Below are 22,070 nucleotides of genomic sequence, written 5' to 3' on the forward strand. Positions count from 1 at the left end.
TGCGTGTTCGGCAGCCGTGACGGCCTGACAGTCACAGTCCCGGACCAGTGGAATTAGGGCCCGACAGAAGTCTTCGATGGACTCACCAGGTAGTTGCGAGCAGGTGGCAAGTACATGCCTGGCGAAGAGCGTGTTCGCCTTCTGCGCGTAGTGTTCTTTGAGGAGTTCCATTGCTTTTGTGTAAGTCGTGGCGTCTTGGATCAACGGGAACACGCTGGTGCTCAGTCTGGAGTACAGGACATTTATCTTCTGAGCCTCCGTTGGCACAGGGTCCGCCACATTGATGTAAGCCTCGAAACATGCTAGCCAGTGAGTAAAGGCATACGGCATGCTTGCCTTCATTGGCCGGGGCATTGAGTATAAGAATTGGCAAGTCATGTTGCAGCTGTATAGAACCTTAGTTGGGCCACACTTGGAGTATAGTGTTCAATTCTGGTCGCCAGACTACCAGAAGGGTGTGGAGGCTTTAGAGAGGGTGCAGAAGAGATTTACCAGAATGTTGCCTGGTATGGAGGGCATTAGCTATGAGGAGCGGTTGAATAAGCTCGGTTTGTTCTCACTGGAACGAAGGAGGTTGAGGGGCGACCTGATAGAGGTCTACAAAATTATGAGGGGCATAGACAGAGTGGATAGTCAGAGGCTTTTCCCCGGGGTAGAGGGGTCAATTACTAGGGGGCATAGGTTTAAGGTGAGAGGGGCAAGGTTTAGAGTAGATGTGCGAGGCAAGTTTTTTACGCAGAGGGTAGTGGGTGCCTGGAACTCGCTACCGGAGGAGGTGGTGGAAGCAGGGACGATAGTGACATTTAAGGGGCATCTTGACAAATACATGAATAGGTTGGGAATAGAGGGATACGGACCCAGGAAGTGTAGAAGATTGTAGTTTAGTCGGGTAGCATGGTCGGCACGGGCATGGAGGGCCGAAGGGCCTGTTCCTGTGCTGTACATTTCTTTGTTCTTTGTTCTTTGTTCCTGGCGTCGGGCGAGTGCGGATCCAGCTGCAGGCGATCGGGCTTAATTCGGATATCCATTCTGTGGTAAATCTGACTGTAATAAATTGATGCACGATCAATTGCACAAAGACTAAAGTTGGGTACAACTGTGGCTTTATTACAGTCAGATGCGTGGCCTCCTGCTGCAGCTGGCGAAATGACAGGGCACTGAAGGTCATGCATATTTATACAGTTCTCCGTGGGCGGAGCCTGCCGGCAGGAGCTACCGGCGAACCTGTAGTGCAGGTCCTACCTTACATCTCCTATTACAGTGGTTCACCACACTCTTTACGCCATGGCCAATGGCTCTATGGCCAGAGCAAACAGTAGCGGGGAGAGGGGGCACCCTTGCCTCGTCCCTCGGTGTAGTTGAAAATACCCCGACCTTAGCCGGTTTGTACGCACACTCGCTACTGGTGCCTGATAGAGCAACCGCACCCAGTTCATGAAGCCCTCGCCAAACCCAAACCTTCCCAGCACCTCGCACAGGTAATCCCACTCCACCCGATCAAAAGCCTTCTCTGCATCCATCGCTACCACCACCTCCATCTCCCCTCCTTCTGAGGGCATCATAATAACATTCAAAAGCCTTTGAACATTGGCCGTGATTTGCCTGCCTTTTACAAATCCCGTCTGGTCTTCCCCTATCACCCCCGGGACACAATCCTCTATCCTTGTGGCCAGTATCTTAGCCAGCAGTTTGGCGTCCACATTAAGTAGTGAAATTGACCTGTATGACCCACATTGCTCCGGATCAATCTCCCATTTCAGGATCAATGAAATCAAGGCCTGCAACATTGTTGGGGGGGAGAACTCCCTTCTCTCTTGCTTCATTAAATGTCCTCACCAGCAGTGGGCTCAATATCTCTGAAAACCTCTTATGGAATTCCACCGGGTAGCCGTCCGGCCCCAGGGCCTTGCCTGACTGCATGCCCTCCAGCCTCTCAATTATTTCCTTAATTTCAATTGGGGCTCCCAGCCCTTCCACCAGATCCTCATCCACCTCAGAGAACCTCAACTGACCCAAAAACTGTCTCACCCCTCCATCCCAGCCAAGGGTTCCGACTTATATAATTTGCTGTAAAAGTCCTTAACCACCTCGTTCACCCCCACTGGGTCCAGGACCGTAATACCATCTCTACTCCTAACTCTCCCTATCTCTCTGGCCACCTCCCTTTTTCTTAGCTGGTGTGCTAACATTCTGCTTGCCTTTTCCCCATACTAATAAATCGCCCCCCTTGCCTTCCTCAGCTATTCCACCGCCTTCCCTGTAATCAACAGCCCAAACTCCACCTGTAATCTCCGCCGTTCCCTCAGTAGCCCCGCGTCCGGGGCCTCTGAGTATCTCGTGTCCACCTGCAGTATCTCCTCCGCCATGCTTTTCCGCATTGCCAGCTCTGCTCGCGTCTTCCTTGTAGAACTTTGTCTTCTCACAAGGCCACTTCTGGTCCAATTCTCCATACACTGGAGGGGGATTTCTCCTTACTGTCTCACTCTTCACCGATTCATCCAATAAAATTCGGAAAGAAACGGGAGAAAAAGGTCCAAAGTGCATCACAGGTGGGTGCTATCAAATGTGCGACCTACTCCTCCATGGCCGCCACCGGAAGTCATGTTCAAATAGAGTTGAATGTCTGTCCGACAGATCGGACAGTTGAGAAGTAAGTTTTGACGAGTCAAGCTTTTTCTTTGCTTGAAACAAAATTAGAAAATGATGAGAAAACAGATCAGCAAGATTTCTGTGGGAAGATGGGAAGTGGGAGAAGACATGGATGGCCACATAATGGGCAGGATTTCCCCACCCTTCCCGCAGGGACCTTCTGATCCCACCAAGGAAACGCCCTGTGGCAGGTTCCCTGGTGGCGTGGTAGGAAGCATGAGCCATGCAAAATGCTGTGATAGATGGCACAATGGTCAGCACTGCTGCCTCGCAGCGCCAGGTACCCGGGTTCAAATCCAGCCTCGGGTGACTATCCGGATGCTCCAGTTTCCTCAGTCCAAAAGATGTGCAGGTTAGGTGGCTTGGCTATGCTAAAATTGCCCCTTAGTGTCCAAGGATGTTCAAGTTAGGTTACCAGGTTACAGGGATAGGGCGGGGTGGATGGGTGGAGTGGACATAGAAACATCGAAAATAGGTGCAGGGTTAGGCCATTCAGCTCTTCGAGCCTGCACCACCATTCAATATGATCATGGCTGATCATGCAAATTCAATATCCCACTCCCGCTTTCTCTCCATACCCCTTAATACCTTTAGCTGCAAGGACCATGTCGAGCTCCCTCTTGAATATGTCCAACAAACTGGCCCCAACAGCTTTCTGGGGTTGAGAATTCCACAAGTTTGCAATTCTCTGAGAGAAGACATTTTTCCTCACCTCGGTCCTGAATGGCTTATCCCTTATTCTTCGGCTGTGACCCCGTTTATTCTGTTTCCTGTCTGCCAAACAGTTCTCTACCCATGTCAATACATTATCCCCAATACCATGAGTTTTAATTTTGCTCACTAACCTTATGTGGGGCCTTGTCAAAAGCCTTTTGAAAGTCCAGATACACAACATCCACTGGTTCACCCTTGTCCACTCTACTGGTCACATCCTCAACAAATTGCAGAAGATTTGTCAAGCATGATTTCCCTTTAGTGAATCCATACTGACTTGGGCCAATCCTGTTCCCGCTTTCCAAAAGCTCAGTTATTTCATCCTGAATAACTAACTCCAGCATTTTCCCCACCACCGATGTCGGGCTAACCTGTCTATAATTCCCTGTTTTCTCTCTCCTTCCTTTTTTAAAAAGTGGGGTTACAATGGCTACCTTCCAATCCATTGGAACTCTTCCAGAGTCTAGAGAATGCTGGAAGATGATCGCCAATGCATCCACTATTTATAGGGCCAATTCCTCAAGTATTCTGGGATGTAGAGCATCAGGCCCTGGGGACTTATCGGGTTTTAATCCCATCAATTTCCCCAATATAATTTCCTGACTCATGAAGATTCCCTTCAGTTCCTCCTTCGTGCAAGACCCTCTGCCCCCTAGTATTTCCTGAAGGTTATTTGTGACCTGGTAGAGTGCTCATTCGAAGGGTCAGTACAGACTCAATGGGCTATCGGTATTCTATGATGCTAACTTCATTCTAAGCTTACCGAACCAAAAGATGGTTACATGTTGTGAAAGAAAGTGACTGCTTTTTCTCTTTTTAACAATATTACAAGTTAAAAGCTAATTTAGGACATAAGGCTGAGTGTTTCACAATAGTTTTCTTTATACAATAGGACTTTCTAACTCCCCCCTGAATCACAGGTATGAATATCACTGATTAGTTTTAATTGCCCTGGAGTATGATGGTGTCAGGCTCAGGCTGTTCAACCTTGACAGCTTTGCAGAATTTGAACTGTAATTAGACCATAAAAGTGTAACTTTGTCTGACTTGGGGCCATGTTTGTCCAGGCGGAATGCAACAGCTAACAAATAGCTAGTCAGGTGTTGCACTAGTTTCCTGTGTTGACTATAATCAAGCAGAATATCAGATTGAGTTAATTGATTAATATTCACACGACTAAACTGCAGTCAGTGGGGTTCCTGCAAATTATTGCAAAGTGTGAAATTGCGCCCGACAAACTTGAGCATGTACGGAGTCGGCGTATGTACAGGACGCGCATTCCACGTGAAAATGACAGTAGGTGGGACACCACCAAACCCTTGTAGACCACTTAATGAGAAGATTCCAAAATCACTTCAGAATTTGTTAAGGGAGCCACAATTATTCTTTCAAATTAAAGGATTTTCTATAAGACTAATTGTAGAATCCACTAAAGCAGCTCACATGAATCAGTCAGGTAGAAAACAAAGATTCTATTTATTCACACTATTACACTCTCCTCTCCCCCAAAGGGCCTCCTCCCTGACCTGCTCCCTGGCCAGGTTTTATACAAGGGAACTGAGCTCTCAGTTAAGGTTGAAACCCCGCCCCCTTGTTACCGGGGGAACGCATACTCAGAGTAGGTCACCTGGAATCTAATTGTTCAGATCTTGTGACCTCCCTGAGAGCTATAACACTAAGAGAAGAAGAATGAATAATAAAATAAATAAAACATATGTACAAAAGATTTCTGTTGTTCTGAAAGGGTAGCAAACTAACATCCACTCGCGTGTTTTAAACCATTCCAGAAATGGTTTAAGATTCTTCTTCTCACTGAAGCGTTCAGGTGGAGAGTATTAGTCAATGGTTTACAATTGACTGACAACAATGTGCTTGGCCAGTATAATTCACTGAGCCGCAACTCTTAAAGCTGGTGCAAAAACGAGGGAAGTTGTTCATTTGTTGTTTGAGAAGTATTAAAGGAAATATGATATCTTGCAAATCTTTCAAAATGGAAATCTACACACCAGGTGTAAGGCTTCACAGTCCACAGGTCAGAGCACAGTCGGAATATTAAAAGACAGATAAAATAAGCCCAGAGAACTATGAAATAAAGTTGTACAAAAATAATAATAATCTTTATTAGTGTCACAAGTAGGTTAACATTAACACTGCAATGAAGTTACTGTGAAAATCCCTAAGTCGCCACTCGGGTACACTGAGGGAGAATTCAGAATGTCCAATTCACCTAACAAGCACATCTTTCGGGACTTAAAACTAAATTTGAACAAATTTTAAAATGACCTTCTTCACTCCATTGTATTGAAAAGACATTGCGTGACGTACAGATTAACACATTTCGTAGCAATGCATTAAAAAGGGAGAGGTGGGGGCGTAGTGGCATTGTCACTGGACTAGTAATCTAGCAATCCAGAGACCGAGGAAATCTGCCGTGCTTACCTGGTCTGGCCTATATGTGACTCCAGACCCACACAGCGATGCGGTTGACTCTTAACTGGGCCCCTCACCCCACCCCACTGATGTGGCCTAGCAAGCCATTCAGTTCACATGCAATTAGGGATGGGCAACAAATGCTGGTGACACCCACCTCCCAAGAACCAATTTTTAAAAAATACACTTGTTAAATACATAAAACGGGATTCTCTGCCCCGCCACACCCGTTTTCTGGTGCAGCGCCCCCCTGCTGGCTGCGGGATCCTCTGTCCCGGCAGCCAGCCAATGGGGTTTCCCATTGTGGGCACCCCCAAGCCGCCGGGAAATCTGCGAAATGGAGGATCCCACCAACGGAGAAACCAGCCATTTCATTTGCATGCCATTGGTGGTGAGTGGAGCTCTGTACATGCATTCCAGCATTCATGTGGAATTCTTCACTTTACCCGAGTTTAGATGTGATACAGAGCTGACATGGTATCGTGCTGCCAACTTGCCCCACTCAAACAGGTCTTAATAAATTTCTGCAAAATAAATGTAATATAAATTTGTGCCATTGCTTTGACTCGTGAGAACATGAGACGCAATTAGTGCCGTCAATTGGTATGTCAATATTATATGGCACAAATAACTTAGTAGAACATAGATTTGTATCAATAATCCTGAACAGAACCATGAATGGAAGGCACCATTAAAGACTAACGGGAAGGAATATCTGGAGAAAGCCTCCCAGGCTGCTGTCACTCACCTCACTGTGCTCATCTAGAAACACTGCTCGTTTCAATTGCTTGTTTGCAGCTTGTGGTTCCTGATGTGAAACATCTAAAAACAAAAGTTCCTTCATTGGCGATCTTGAGGAAGTGACATACTACAAGAGCACTCCAGACTACCCAACTGCCAAGTGGATACCAACTAATTCAGCTGGAGTTCCATATGAAGAATTAACCTTGTCCATCCAAGAAGCAGTCAGTACCAGGCCACAGTGCCATAGAAAGGGTGGACACCCTTCTTATTTCTGACATTTGATTGAGGGTTGACAGAGGGAAACATTGGTTGGTGGCCATGAGAATGACTTGTCAAGAATCCTGCCCATTATGTACCCATTCATGTCAAGATACCCTCCTGGCAGACAGATGTCATGTCGGGAAGAGTACCACTAAATAAATGAGAAACATTTGGTACATTGAAGACAGAGAAACTGAAGCTAGTGTAACAGAAATTGCAAACATAAAAAAAACAATTGGTGAGCAGAATTGAGTGGTGCGATGCCATGTCTAATGCTGCTACGGAAACCCACCATAAGTTCCTTTGTACCTAACCACTGAGAGGCCTCAGCCTGTGCTGCAGTGAAAGTTGAGACAGCAGCCATTAATAACCCTGTGATGGGTCAGTCTCAAAGTGCTGTCATGGATGAGCTGCAGGCATATTCACTTACCTTGACCACCCAAGTGAGGTCATCATACTTTATTCTGCGATGCCCTTGGAGTCACATTCTGGGCAATAACCCCACTAACCACCTGTTCCCATTCCCTTCCAAATGCTTCCTGTCCCAGACAGAAACATGGCCTCCTCTCCTAGCCTTCACTTGTGGCACCAGTGCCTTCAAGGCAGGTACCAAGACAGGGGACCTTCCCTGGCTTTCTGCAATATCTAAACCCTAAGTGTACCGAAGTGATTATCCAGCAACCTGCAGTCCATCAGTGCAACTTAACTTTTATAGGGACTGCATCTTTAAAAATGAAGAGCTGCTTAGAGCATGCTTAGAGCATGTTTATTCTGAATGCTAGTTAGTCCCCAATGATGTACGGAGACTGCTCAGTGCTACAGAGAGGACTGTCGCATAGGATTCACATGGAAATGAGGCAGGTGCACCAATTTTACACGCTGTCCATCCTTTTCAGAAGTGGTGTGGGCAGATGATGAATTGCAACTCTGGTACACCAAAACTAATGCATCCATATTCTAGCCCCCCCAGCCTTCGATTTGGCAACAATAAAAAATCATTGGGAATCACTTGGCATTACAAGTGGCTGGGGGAGCAGGGAGGCGAGCGAGTGGTGAAGATCAAGGAGAAATGGAGAGGGGAGTTGGGCGGAGAGATCAATTGGGCACTGCATAGGGTAAACGGGATCTCCTTCTGTGCAAGGGTGGGTCTAATACAGTTTAAGGTGGTGCACAGGGTGTATATGACTTGGGTGAGAATGAGTGGGTTCTTCCAAGAGTTGCAGGTAATAGTGTGGGTGGGGGCCAGCGAATCATACGCACATGTTTTGGGGTTGCGAAAAATTGGGAAGATTCTGGGTGGGGGTGTTCACGGTCTTAGCCAGGATAGTGAAGGAGGAGGTGGACCCGGACCTTTTGGTGGCGATATTTGGGGTTTCAGAGAAGCCGAAGCTCATGGAGTGGAGGAAGGCCGATGTCGTAGCCTTCGCCTCTTTGATTGCACGGAGGCAAATTTTGCTGGAGTGGTGGTCAGCATCGCCATCGGGGTTAGTGGCATGGTTGGGTGACCTGTACGACTTCCTGCGAAGGGGGGGTGAAAAAGGGGGGTGAAAAAGGGGAAAACAATTGTACAGACTGCATAGTTGATTTCTGGGAAGTATGTTTCCCGGGATGTTCATTTGTTGTAACCTGTTTTGATACATGTTTGTAATAAAATACATTTTGTTTAAAAAGGGAATCACTTAGCATTGTTGGAGAAATAATTGCGGCCATCATCTGAAGGAGTGTGATAAGGTGCTGAGAGATTTTTAATTCCTTACTTTAGATTTCGTCATCATGCCTTTAAAACTTTGGGATGAAGACAATTTAAAGGTAATACATAACTCATTAATTAAAACTGAGTAGCGTTTTATTAAATTAATCAGGAAATAGAATTAAATTGACCTTGCCATCCGTGCATTATTCAGATAGAAGTGCTAGTCTGTCGTTAATGTTCAACTTAAACTGAGACCACCTCTGAGTACTGACCTTGATCTTGACATCTGATACATTTTAATGCCATGATGTTCTCTACCAAAGTACAACCCGCCTTTGCACCAAATTGGATTCAGTTCAGGTCCAACAGAGTTGCTCATTTATTACCTTGTACATTACTTCCTTCCCGAGAGATTTTAATGGCCACAGAAATAATTCCACCATTTACTATTCCACAATTTGTTCTATTGTGCGACAGACCTCATACTTTTCACTGGGAAAGGGATGATGAATAATCCACTAAACAATAAGCCTGAATGTTAAATCTATAATGGTTGACTTCATCATTCATGGGGAGGATGGGCTTATATTTTGACAGACCAATAAGAACAACACTGAGTTGCCTCAATCCAGTGCAGGAGGAGTTCATAAGGCCCATTGAGTCTGCACCGACCCTCCGAAAGAGCACACTACCTCATCTCCACAACCCCTGAATCTAACCTCCACGTTTCTTTGGATTATTTAGCATGGCCAATCCACTTAACCTGCACATCTTTGGAGCACTCGGAGGAAACCCTCAGCATAACAATGGCTTCTTTAAAGCCATCGTGAATATAAGAATGAAATATATAGGCCATTCAGCGTAAAGGATGCCACAATTATCAGTGAATCCCAATTGAACCAATGATAATGTGATTGACAGTATTCCTCTCTTCTCTGTAAAGCCCATTGATCATGGAAGATCTCAAGTATACTGAAGGATGATGCATGCTTCCTCTGCGAGGCCTCCTGGATTTGGCGATTGCCAGGGAAGAGAGGTTGGAAGCCTTAGAATCCAGCTCCCTCCTCTCTGGGCTACATCCAAAGAATTGCCATCTGCCAATGGTATTTTGTGAAATCTTAAGTACATTCTGCAAATGATCTTTTTTCTGGCCAACCACATAGAAGTTGTCAAATAAGACCAATTAATACCTTCATACCAGGGAATACCTTATCTCAAAAAGCAGCTACAAACACTATTGAAGCAAATAAAGCTTTACATAGGAGAATAGATGGGATTATCTGGTCCTCCAACTGCCTGTATCTTGGTGGCGCACCATATTATTATTGTCTATGGAATTTCCCATAGAAGCCGGGAAACCCGCGGGCAGGAGTGTGCTGCTGGTAGGAAGAGACAATCCCAATGGCCGGAGAATTATGGCCAATAGCCAAGTCCCTTTCAGCATCTTTATTTGTTATATATAACTTCTTATGTAAGACACAGTCAATTGTAACACCCGTGACAGACTCTCAGGAGCTAATAACACATTTTAATTTTTTTCTGCCTCAAATTTGCATGCAACAGACTAATATCTGATTAGTTCAAATCTCAACCTCCAACAGGTTTGGTTCTGATAAGCTCCAGCGCTACCTTTGGATTGATTGATCTTGACAACCTCTGCTGCTCGTGAAAACAAAATACTGCTTCTTCTCGAGAATTGCTGACAAGCTGATACATGGGTCAAAATACAGACTATCAGCTAAAAAGAATCCAACAGTTGCCATGCATGCAATTAGTTCTGCTCTATAAATAACAAGGCTTTACATGGGTTGCATATTCATACATCAAAATACAGTAAGAACCAATCCATTCTCATGGCGTCTCTCTAAGAATGTTGCTGTCGCCTCCAACAATTAGTTCTTTTACATTATTCAGCTCTTCGGCATTAGTTAATGCCTGAATGAATCTAATCTACAAAAATATGTGATGGTGTGATAGAAGAAAAGAGCACATTCAGGTGTGCAGTCGCCATTAATAAACGTGTGCGTTTGACTTGTTTCGGTTTGTGGTAAATTTTGAACACCTCAATTTTTTTGTTACAGACTGTGCATTAGTGCGAAATACCTCACTTCTTTAATGAGTTTGTTCAAATGGAAGAACCTATTTGCTGCCACCCGTTCCTTGTGTGGCTTTAGAAGCTGTCAGACTAAAGGAGTGGAATAATCCAATTAACTGACTGCTCTGCTGCTTTATAATTCTGTTTATGTTTAGCCTATTTCTTAAAATGGAGGATGCATCCTGAAGCTGGCAGCCGAGCCATTGTTGTGCCCACCTGTGCCAACAGGTTTAATCGGCAGCCATTCCAGAAACAATGGTGCAAGACATACCATTTTACTCCAAAGTCAAATGAGGAAATCGCTGTTTGCATGGCGCACTATAGAAAGCTGAATGAGCGGGGGCTGCAAAGCAAATGAGAAACCACGTGTGAAAATTCTGGAATTCCTTCCCGAAACTTCTCTGTCCCCCTCTCTGCCTTTAGGGCACCTCTTAAAACCCGCTTCTTTAATCAAGCTTTAGCTCAGATGTCCTGTTATCTCCCAATGAGGATCTGTGTCAGAATGTAACTGCTTACTCTCATGTGAAGTGTCTCAGTATGCTATCCTACTGTTACGACCACAGCAGATGTTAATTGGTGAACAAACCAAATCCCAGAGGAAAACCTGGCTCAGGGGCCAGTCACTTCTTTTTGTATTCTGAATTCAAGAAGAAAAGTACTGGATCTCAGCAGAAAGAAGTTGAATAAGACTGCCGGGTGAGGCACAATCAATTTGACTGGAGACGAAGTTGAATCCAAACTGAGGCTTCATTAGTATCAGATGTGTGGCCTCCCACAGCAGCTGGCGAAATGGCTGCGAACTGGAGGCCACGCATATTTATACCCCGCCTCCTGGGCGGAGCTAGCATGCAGGGGCCACAGGTGAACCTGTAGTGCAGGTTCTACCGTACAACCTCTAATATCAGAACACGGTGGTTTACCACATTCACCCCCTGTTAAAATTGAGTCCGGCGGATGTGGTGGATAACTATATACAATTAGAAATTTTAATATTTACAGAGCAGCAAAAAAAAATGTCTCTTGGCATCCGTCGGGCCGGTCAGAGGTTTAGCCGGGTCCAGTGCCTTGATGGTCCTTTGAGATCGGCGAAGTGGTGACGGCGATGTTGGCGCTGTCGTGGTCTAAGTTGACTTCGGGAGCGTGCCGGAATCCTCTTCATCGATGGGTGTGGGCAGGGGGAGGACGGACGGTTCTAGGGGGGGGTGATGGGAGCGACGGGGGAGGGGAGGGTGGCGCCGGGGGTGGTGTGGGGGTGAAACCTGCTGGTGCCAGGTCCCTGAGGGAGACGCTATCCTTGCGGCCGTCGGGGAGCGCCACATAGGCGTACTGTGGGTTTGCGTGGAGTAGGTGCACCCTCTCCACAAATGGATCCGCCTTGTGGAGCCGCACATGTTTACGGAGAAGGACGGTTCCAGGAGCTGTAAGCCAAGTTGGAAGCGATACAACGGATGTGGACTTCCTGGGGAAGGCAAAAAGACGTTCATGTGGTGTACTGTTAGTGGCATTGAAGTGTAATGAGCGAATGGAATGTAGTGCATCAGGGAGGACCTCTTGCCAGCGGGAGGCCAGGAGATTTCTGGACCGCAGGGCCAGCTGGACAGCCCTCCATACCGTCCCATTCTCCCTTTCTACCTGCCCGTTTCCCCGGGGGTTGTAGCTCGTCGTTCTGCTGGAGGCGATACCCCTGCTGAGCAGGAACTGACGTAGCTCATCACTCATGAATGAGGATCCCCTGTCACTGTGGATGTAGGCGGGGAAAACGAACAGAGTGAAGATAGAATTAAGGGCTTTAATGATGGTGGCAGATGTCATGGGATGGCGAAGGGAAACCGGGAGTATTCATCGATCACACTGAGGAAATATGTGTGTCTATTGGAGGAGGGGAGGGGGCCTTTGAAATCCACGCTGAGGTGTTCAAAGGGGCGGGAAGCCTTCACCAGGCGCACGCAGTCCAGCCGGTAGAAGTGCGGCTTGCACTCCGCACAGACCTGGCAGTCCCTGGTGATTGTCCTTACTTCCTCGACGGAGTCGGGCAAATTTTGTGTCTCAATGAAATGGTACAACCGAGTGACCCCTGGGTGTCAAAGGCTGTTGTGCAGTGTCCGGAGTGGGTCTACTTATGTGCTGGCACATGTACCTCAGGATAGGGCATCTGGGGGCTCGTTGAGTTTACGAGGGAGATACTTAATCTCGTAATTATAGGTGGAGAGCTCGATCCTCCACTGCAAGATTTTATCATTTTTGAGCTTGCCCCTCGGTGTGTTTCTGAACATGAAGGCTACCGACTGTTGGTTAGTGAGGAGAGTAAATCTCCTGGTGGCCAGGTAATGCCTCCAATGTCGCACAGCCTCAACGATAGCCTGGGCCTCTTTTTCGATGAACGAATGCCGAATTTCAGAGGCATGGAGGGTGCGGGAAAAGAATGCCACAGGCCTGCCTGCCTGATTTAGGGTAGGGGCAAGGGCGACGTCCGATGCGTCACTTTCTACTTGGAAAGGAAGCGTTTCATCTACAGCGTGCATTGTGGCCTTGACAATATCAGCTCTGATCCGGGAGAAGGCCTGTTGGGCCTTGGCCGTCAGGGGAAACTTGGTGGACTGTATGAGTGGACGGGCCTTGTCCACATAGTTTGGGACCCACTGCGCGTAATATGAGAAGAACCCCAGGCAACGCTTGAGGGCCTTGGGGCAGTGGGGGAGGGGTGCTTCATGAGGGGGCGCATGCGGTCGGGATCGGGCCCCAGAACTCCGTTCTGGACCACGTAGCCGAGGATGGCTAAGCGGTTTGTGCGGAACTTCTACTTGTTATACATGAGGTTGAGGAGAATGGCGATGTGGAGAAATTTAGCGAGGTTGGCGTCGTGGTCCTGCTGGTCATGGCCGCAGATGGTCACATCGTCTGGGTACGGAAACGTGGCCCGCAAACCGTACCGGTCGACCATTTGGTCCATCTCCCTTCGGAAGACCGAAACCCCATTGGTGACGCCGAAGGGGACCCTAAGGAAGTGATATAGCCGGCCGTCTGCCTCGAAGGCAGTGTATGGACGGTCCGATTTACGGATGGGGAGCTGGTGGTAAGCGGATTTCAGGTCCACCATTGAGAAGACCCGGTACTGTGCAATCTGGTTAACCATGTCAGATATGCGTGGGAGGGGCTACGCATCGAGCTGCGTGTACCTGTTGATGGTCTGGCTGTATTCCATGACCATTTGGTTTTTCTCCCCAGATTTAACCACTACCACTTAGCTCTCCAGGGGCTGTTGCAGGCCTCGATGATGCCTTCCCGAAGCAACCGCTGGACCCTCGGACCTGATGAAGGCCTTATCCTGGGTGCTGTACCATCTGCTCCTGGTGACGACGGGTTTGCAATCTGGAGTTAGATTGGCAAAGAGGGAAGGAGGATCGACCTTTAGGGTCGCGAGGCCGCACACAGTGAGGGGTGGTAAGGGTCCGCCGAATTTAAGTGTCAAGCTCTGGAGGTTGCACTGGAAGTCCAGGCCGAGGATAAGTGCAGCACAGAGGTTAGGGAGGACGTAGAGGTGAAAGCCGTGGAACTCTACGTCTTGGACCGTGAGCGTGACCGTGCAGTACCCCCGGATCGCTACGTGATGGGATCCGGAGGCCAGGGAGACTTTTTGATTGGTAGGGTGTGTCTTAAGGGAGTAGCGCCTTACCGTATTTGGATGTACAAAGCTCTCGGTGCTCCCAGAGTCCAGTAGGCAGGTCACATGGCCATTGACTTTCACGCTGATGGACGCGTTGGTCAGGTTATGTGGTTGAGACTGGTCGAGTGCCATGGAGGCGAGCCGTGGTTGATTGTTGGGTAGTGAGGCGGCTATTGAGTTGAGGTCCTGGAACGCTGTTGGTGTCCATGTGCTGTGGGGTGGACAAGATGGCGGCGCCCGGAGATCCTGGGGGTTACATAATGGCGGCGCCCATGGGACGCACGTAGCGGGGGTGGAGCAAGATGGCGGCTCCCATGAAACGCACGTGTTGCGCAGAGGAGACGATGGTGGCCCCCATGGTCTGGGGAGGAGAGGAGGATGGCAGCTCCCATTGTCCGTGACCGGGAGGAGGTGGGGTGACCGTGCCAGCTGAGCAGGTCTGGCACACCGCAGCGAAGTGGCTCTTCTTCCCGCAGGCCTTACAAAGGGCAGCGCGGGCCGGGCAGCGTTGGCAGGGGTGTTTTTGCTGGCAGCAAAAGTAGCAAGTAGCATCAGGGCCCCCCCGGGGATCGCTGGCTGGCGCGTATTGGGCGGGTAGCGCCCCCGCTGGGGTGGTTGCGTGTGGGGCCCATGAAGCATAGGAGGAGTGGGCCACGCGGTTGGGGGCGTAGACTGGACATTGCGCAGGGTGACCGTCATGGAGAGCGCTCGTGTTTTAGTCTCTGCGAGGTCGCGCGTGGCCCCTTCTAGGTGCCGCTGCCTGATAGTATCAGACCCAATCCCAGTCACAAAAGCGTCCCGCATCAGGAGATCTGCGTGCTCCTTAGCTGTAACGTCCTGGCAGCCCCAGTCCCGAACTAGTGGGATCAGGGCCCTTCAGAAGTCCTCGATTGACTCACCAGGTAGTTGAGCACGAGTTGCGAGCGCGTGCCTGGCGAAGAGCGTGTTTGTCTTCTGTTCATAATTTTCTCTGAGTCGAGTCATGGCATCAGCGTAATTGGGCACATCCTTGATCAGCGAGAAGACTTTGGAGCTGAGTCTGGAGTACAATATCTGGACCTTCTGAGCCTCTGGAACAGGGGTCGGCGCCGCGTTGATATACGCTTCAAAACAAGCGAGCCAGTGCTGGAAGTCCTTTCTGGCTTCGCTTGAATGTGGGTCCATCTGCAGGCGATGTGGTTTAATACAGATGTCCATCTTCTGAATCTGATACTAATAAATTGAGGCACGATCAATTTGACTGGGGACGAAGTTGAATCCAAACTGAGGCTTTATTAGTATCAGATGTGTGGCCTCCCACAGCAGCTGGCGAAATGGCTGCGAGCTGGAGGCCATGCATATTTATACCCCGCCTCCTGGCGGAGCTAGCATGCAGGGGCCACAGGTGAACCTGTAGTGCAGGTTCTACCATACAACCTCGAATATCAGAACACAGTTGTTTACCACACCGGGAATTTAAAAATTACAATTGAATGGGTTATGAACAAGACAAAAAGAAATCTTCAGCACACAAGATTATAGTTACACAGTTAAAATTACTTTGTCAGACCCACATGTAAGTACCTCCCAGGCAATGGCCCCTAATGGATGTTTAACTATAAAAATCCAGTAATATTACCGAAGGTAAAACAACTTCTGCGTTAATAAAGGCCTCACAAAATGACCTCTCAAAATGACTTCAACTCAGTGGTGTAAATCCAAGAAACATTCAGACAACAAGAATGCTTTTCACAGCCCAAATCATTTCTGGCTTGACTGGACTACTTATTTATAAATCACTTGACCAGGAAAGTTTCATTACAAATGCATGTATCTAGTACCTTTACACCTTTAACCTCAACTCATCCAGACAAAGGGGGTGGGATTCTCTGATCCTGAGGCTAAGTGTTGACGCCGTCGTAAACGGCGTCGCGTTTTCCGACGGCTTCAACAGGCCCCCAGGAGCAGCGATTCTGAGCCCTACAGGAGGCCAGCACGGCACTGGAGCAACCCACGCCACCCCAGCTGCCGATACTGGCGTCAAATGGGCGCCGTGGATCTGCGCATGTGCACTGCGACCGGTGCGACTGCGCGCATGCACGGTCACTTCCTACTCCGCGCCGGCCACGACACAACATGGCGTAGGGCTACAGGGGCCGGGCAGAGAAAAGGAGGCCCCCAGCCCGAGAGGCCGGCACGCCGATCGGTAGGCCGCGATCGTGGGCCAGGTCGCAGCGGAGGCCCGCCACAGGGTTGGACCACCCCCCCCTCCCCTCCCCAACCAGGCCGCCCCCAAAAGGATGCACGCTGAGGTCCCGCTGGGTAAGACCACATGTGGACGGCACCAGCAGGATTCAGATTATGTTTGCGGCCCATCCCGGGCGGAGAATTGCCGGGGGGACTGCGTAGAGCAGCCCCTGACCGGTGCTGCGCCGATCGCCACCGGCGTCGGGGTGGCGTTGCACGATTCGTGCCCGGCCCGGCGATTCTCCGACCTGGTGTGGGCTGAGAGAATCCCGCCCATGGCCTCCACTAACATTTTCCCAGCATAATTAAATCATTTACACCCCTGCACACAGACACACAACCTTCTTTACAGAATAACATTTTTAAAAAAAAATTTAGAGTACCCAATTATTTTTTCCAATTATGGGGCAATCCACCTACTCTGCACATTTTTGGATTGTGGGGGCGAAACCCACGCAGACACGGGGAGAATGTGCAAACTCCACACAGACAGTGACCCAGGGCCGGGATTCGAACCCGGGTCCTCAGCGCCGTAGGCAACAATGCTAACCACTGTGCCACCATGCTGCCCCTTTACAGAATAACATAATAGTCCCCCAAAAAGTTTTTGAAAGAACATTTCCACACTCTCTTAAAGTTGTTATATAAATGCAGACAGTGTAGGTTATGTTAGAGGAAAGAACCTCATTGTGACCTGTGAGCACAGTTCAAACCATAAGTTCCTTGAAATATTAAGCAGGTTAATGATCATTTTAGAGAGAAAGAAATGATAGTGGAAGATGGGAGCCTGTTGTCAAAATTGGCAAAGTGATTCAATTTTTCTCTTTTAGACGCTGATAGGCCAAATGGATAGTTCCAATGTTCAGATTTCTAGAATTTGTATAGTTTAACTGTCATTTTTATTCACGAGCTTATGGGGACAAGGTAACCAATAAGTAGTAGCAGGTCAAAGAAGTCAGTGGCAGGTTTTTAATGGGGGAGAGAATAATGTAGTTGTGTTGCCGTTCTATCAGCTGTTGTTTGTTTATATAGAGGCAGCTTTAAAGGACAAACTGATTGACATGACCCCAAAGCATAGGAAGCTAATTTAGGAGAAAGGTAATTTGCTAATTGTCTCTGACTGCCAGTGCGTGTGGAGACAGCTGACGAGCCAAAGAGAAGCAAAGCAAGTTTGCACATTCCGCATAAAACACTAGGATGGACGTGGGCACTGATTAATGCAGTCAGGAATGGCATGGAACTGGCTGGAGTTGTTTGAGAGAAGTGTGGGGGTTGGGGATGGCGAGAGTGGTGCGGGGGGGAAGGGGGAATATTTGTACATGAGACGACAGATCATTCATTGGCGCTCGTGAAATCCAGCAACAAGCCTGTGGCCTCGTCTCAGCTCTTGATTTGTCCAGAGGTCTTATTGTCATCACGATATGAAGCCACACAGGAGGGAGAGATTTTCTATGTACAAAGAATTTTCTTCATCTCTTAAGATACATTGCTCTGTGGGCTGATCTACACAAGAGCAGAGCTGGGTAAGAATGATGTATATTTTGTTTAATATTAACTTGGAGGTATCACCTCCTTTAGTGCTGCTTTATTAGGAATTTATTGTTTCGGCATTTTAGAAATAACATCAAATTCCTGTTGGTTTGTACCTATAGGTTTATTTGCATTCAAATGAGTCAAAGGAAAGACATAGGCAGTGTTATTTTCATCTTGTAGTAATCTTTTAATTATGCATAATCTTGTCACTAACTCGGCATTAAGTACCTCCAGTACGGTGTCTTGTTTTAAACCAGATGTCCAAGGCTTACATTGTTTTCAATGCAATGAAGCAAATATAAGACACAACATTTGTACAAATGAAGTACAATATTTTGACGATGTTGGAATGTGAGTAAGGTTCTTCAAGAAATTTGTCCTCATCAGCATTTTATAAAAATATTATTGCCCGAATTTTAAAGATGGGCAATCGCCACCCGAAGAGTTAGTGGGGTACCAGCCAACTCCGTCTTCCCCCTACCATTTTACACTCTAATGAGTATGATTGGTAACTTCCTCCCCTCACTCAGAAGAAAGTCGTTCCTTGGAGGCCTGCCAGCCAATCTTCAGTCCCTCGCCAGTCCCTCCGGCAACAGTGCTGCAGTGGCCGGAAGAGAAACTGCGTGGAGCTGCCTGAGACTAAGTCCCGGGAACTGGAGACCCAGGGAAGTGTAAGGGGTCCCAGGGCAGGGAGGGTAGGAAAGACCTGGGGGGATTAAAAGGCAGGGGTGATCAGGGTTTCAGAGGAGAGAAGGGGGGGGGAGGAGGTGTGGCACATGTACCTTTTATTTCCATGTACTTAATGATCTGTTGAGCTGCTCGCAGAAAAATACTTTTCATATACCTCTGTACACGTGACAATAAACAAATCTAGTACAGTCATTTCATGACAGACTTGGCAAGCAAATAGGGCACTGAGTTTCCCCTTTATTGCTGGACTTCCCCAGGAACACTCCAACAATGACTGAACCCATGTGGCCATCAAGGCACTGAGTGACGAGCCAATCAGAATCATCATCAGGAATGGGTTCCACTCCCTCAACATTAAGTCACCGCAATAAGAGTTTCCTACATTTTAGTGCTCGTTTTTCTGGCAGCAGTCATGGCTCCTTCATCCTCCACCAATTTAGGCTTCCTCAGATCTTCACATCACGCAAGGTGCAAAGGTGGATTTAAGCGGCATCGGATATCCCTTATTGAAGACATCACCACTCACCCCTCTGCTGGATAGATAGATTGGAGAGTTTGGGACTGTTCTCCTTGGAGAGAAGAAGGCTAAGAGGAGATTTGATGGAGATGTGCAAAATCATGAGGGAGCTGGACAGAGTAGAGAGGGGAAAATGTTCCCATTCATAAACGGATCAAGAATGAGAGGGCAAAAGAAGCAAATGCGATGTGAGAAAACACTGTTTCCCACAGCGAGTGATTCGGGTCTGGAATGCGCTGCCTGGAAGTGTGATGGAGGCAGATTCAATAAAGACGTTCAAGAGGGCACTAGATGATTACTCAAATAGAAACAAGGTGCAGGGGAAGGGAAAGGCAAGGGAATGGCATTGAGTCATGATGCTCATCTGGAGAGCTGGTGCAGACACAATGGGCCGAATGGCCCCCTTCTGCACCATAACCATTCTCTGATTCTGTGAAAACCATTTAGTAAGGCGAGGGCAAGACACAGATCCAACAGATTTTAACCCGCAGGCCTCATTTGAATGCTGCTGGTCAGCTGCTCATGTTTTCCACAGGAAAGCAGCAACTGGTCAGTGGGACATGAGCTGGAGCGAGGGAGGCGCAGTTCATGTAACAACAGTCTTGTGTTCAGCGATGGGGAAGAGCCTTGGACCTCACTATCACAGGTTCAGCTGGCAGGTGGCCATGATGCTCAAAAGCCAGTTTCAACCCCACTGCGGTCATGATGGGATCCCCCCCCCCCCCCCCCCCCGCCCCTGGTCTTTGTTAATCAGGCACAGCTTCTTCCTAAACCATTGCGACATTCATGTCATAAATTGGTCAGAATGGAGTCGAAATTGGAGATGCTCCATTTTAACTGCTCCCCAGATCTGTCCCTGCCAGTTGAGCAGTTAGAATCACTGCTTCAGAATTTTGAACTATAAAATTAACGTGACCAAGACTTGAGGGAAGTGGATGAAGACATTGTCCAGTGCAATGCGAGTCCACAGTGCATAGTTCAGATTCTAGCCTAAGAGTTGATTTCCGTTAGCCCAGCAGCTTGGTGGTTACACTTGATCCTGGTGCCCTGGGGAACAAAAGGTAAATGTCAGCCCGCGTCCTGTCCAGTGAGTCCTAATGACAGGTGACCCACTGTCATTCCTCAATAACTTGATCAGATAAGATAACTTGGTAAGATAACTTGTTGGTATTCGCTAGGGTAAATTTTAATTTAAAAACCAAACAATGTGGATGCTGGAATCCGAAGCAAAAACAGAAATTGATGGAAAAATCCAGAAGGTCCAGCCGGAAGGAGAGAAGACATAGTTAATGTTTCAAGTCTGTTTGACTCTCCTTCCGAGAATTTAAATCAGTTAGGCGTAAATTAACCGATCATATGGGTGTAAATTACACAGATCTCTGACTCTGTAGTACCCCGGTTAATACACAAGAGGCAGACTGTCCCTTCCCTGGGCGTATCCTCACTCCCATCGTTATGGGAGATCCATGCTTGCCTGGTTTTATCAGAAGACCTCAGCCTGAAGATACTCCAGATCACCGGGTGGTAGTGACAGAATTGTGCTGTTTATTGGTAGGGTGAACCATTGGGCTATCATTGCCAAATGTGGTCAACTTTGTCCTCCTGTGCTTTGAGGTACACTGCAATGCTGTCTTATTAAGCCGATTTTGTAATGGCTACAAGCTATTTCATGCCTTTTAAATAACCAAATTATTTTAATTTTACTCATTAGTTCTTGTAAGCACTTCCATAATGAATGCTTGCAAACAATTTCCTATTTTCTTCCTCTTAACCACCAGCCTGGACCACCATCTCTTCCCTCCGTCACCTACCTCTTCCTTGGCTATCTCCCAATAACAGGTTGAAAATCAGGCAGGGTTTGCCTCCATTTTCTAAATTGAGCTGATCCTGCGAAATCTGGTAGTGTCTACAATGTACAATCGAGCAGATTTGTCACTTGACACCACCCAATCAGAGGTCCAATCGCAAAATCTACATGGCTGTTGAGGTTTCCGAACATATAGATGTGACTGGTCTCTCCAGTTCAACCTGTCATAGAAACCTACAATTTCACCTCCTTTTCCATCGTCACATCAGATGCCTTTCGTGTGCCTCCAGGGATTTTTCCCTTGCTCCCTCTAGTTGGAGATCAATCCAGGTATTAATCATTCTTTGTCTGAAGAAATTCTTCCTGGTCTCAATGCATGTACTTCCTAATTGTATCTCTTTGTCCTACAGTCATAAACTTTAAATAGTGTTCAGGAGTGGCCTTTCCTATTCCACTTAGGTATATTCCATACCTCTCTAAAGCCCTCTCTTATCACCTCCCATCATGGCTGAAGAGTGTTGATTTTTCTTATTGTTCCTTTGACAGACACATCTGCCTCCCTGTTTCAGCCCATAATATTTAGATGGTTCTCAGCCACTAAACCTGGGCACAGTGTTCCACATTAAAGATAGCAGCACCAGCTTGATGGACTCAGATTTCCTGATTTTAGCAATATAACTCAACAGTCAATGGTGGTGGTTCTGCTATGTCTTCCTTTTCCTTAGTCGGATATTTCTCGCTACCCACTGTGGTTGACAGGCCCTCCGACTGTGTCGATCCCATTTCTCACATTTCTCACACCCCCTCCTCTCCCTCCCAGAATGACGATAGGGTTCCTCTTGTCATCGGGTTCCACATGGCGGCATGGTGGCACAGTGGTTAGCACTGCTGCCTCATAATGCCAGGGACCTGGGTTCAATTCTGGCCTTAGATGACTGTCTTTGTGGAGTTTGTGCATTCTGCCCTTGTCTGCGTGGGTTTCCTGCGGGTGCTCCGGTTTCCTCCCAAAGTCCAAAGATGTGCAGGTTAGGTGGATTAGCCATGCTA

At 47.7% G+C, this 22,070-nt stretch overlaps 1 protein-coding gene across 6 annotated transcripts in view; it reads left to right on the forward strand.

Moving 5' to 3' along the window:
• Positions 1-22,070, forward strand: part of LOC140426158 (palmdelphin-like) — a 136,727-nt gene that overhangs the window by 11,458 nt on the left and 103,199 nt on the right. For 2 of the 6 annotated variants that reach the window (XM_072510581.1, XM_072510583.1), the window contains exon 1: positions 9,463-9,594. The exons of 2 other annotated variants lie outside the window; for them this stretch is intronic. In XM_072510581.1, coding sequence (XP_072366682.1) covers positions 9,478-9,594 — 117 coding nt within the window. In that variant the 5' untranslated portion in view covers positions 9,463-9,477. Of the gene's footprint in view, positions 1-8,560; positions 8,608-9,462; positions 9,595-17,887; positions 18,000-22,070 lie in introns of those variants that run through there. 2 more of the 6 variants (XM_072510585.1, XM_072510586.1) reach the window with 2 other exon arrangements.

Source organism: Scyliorhinus torazame, chromosome 7 (assembly GCF_047496885.1).
Source record: "Scyliorhinus torazame isolate Kashiwa2021f chromosome 7, sScyTor2.1, whole genome shotgun sequence".
Lineage (NCBI taxonomy): Eukaryota > Metazoa > Chordata > Chondrichthyes > Carcharhiniformes > Scyliorhinidae > Scyliorhinus > Scyliorhinus torazame.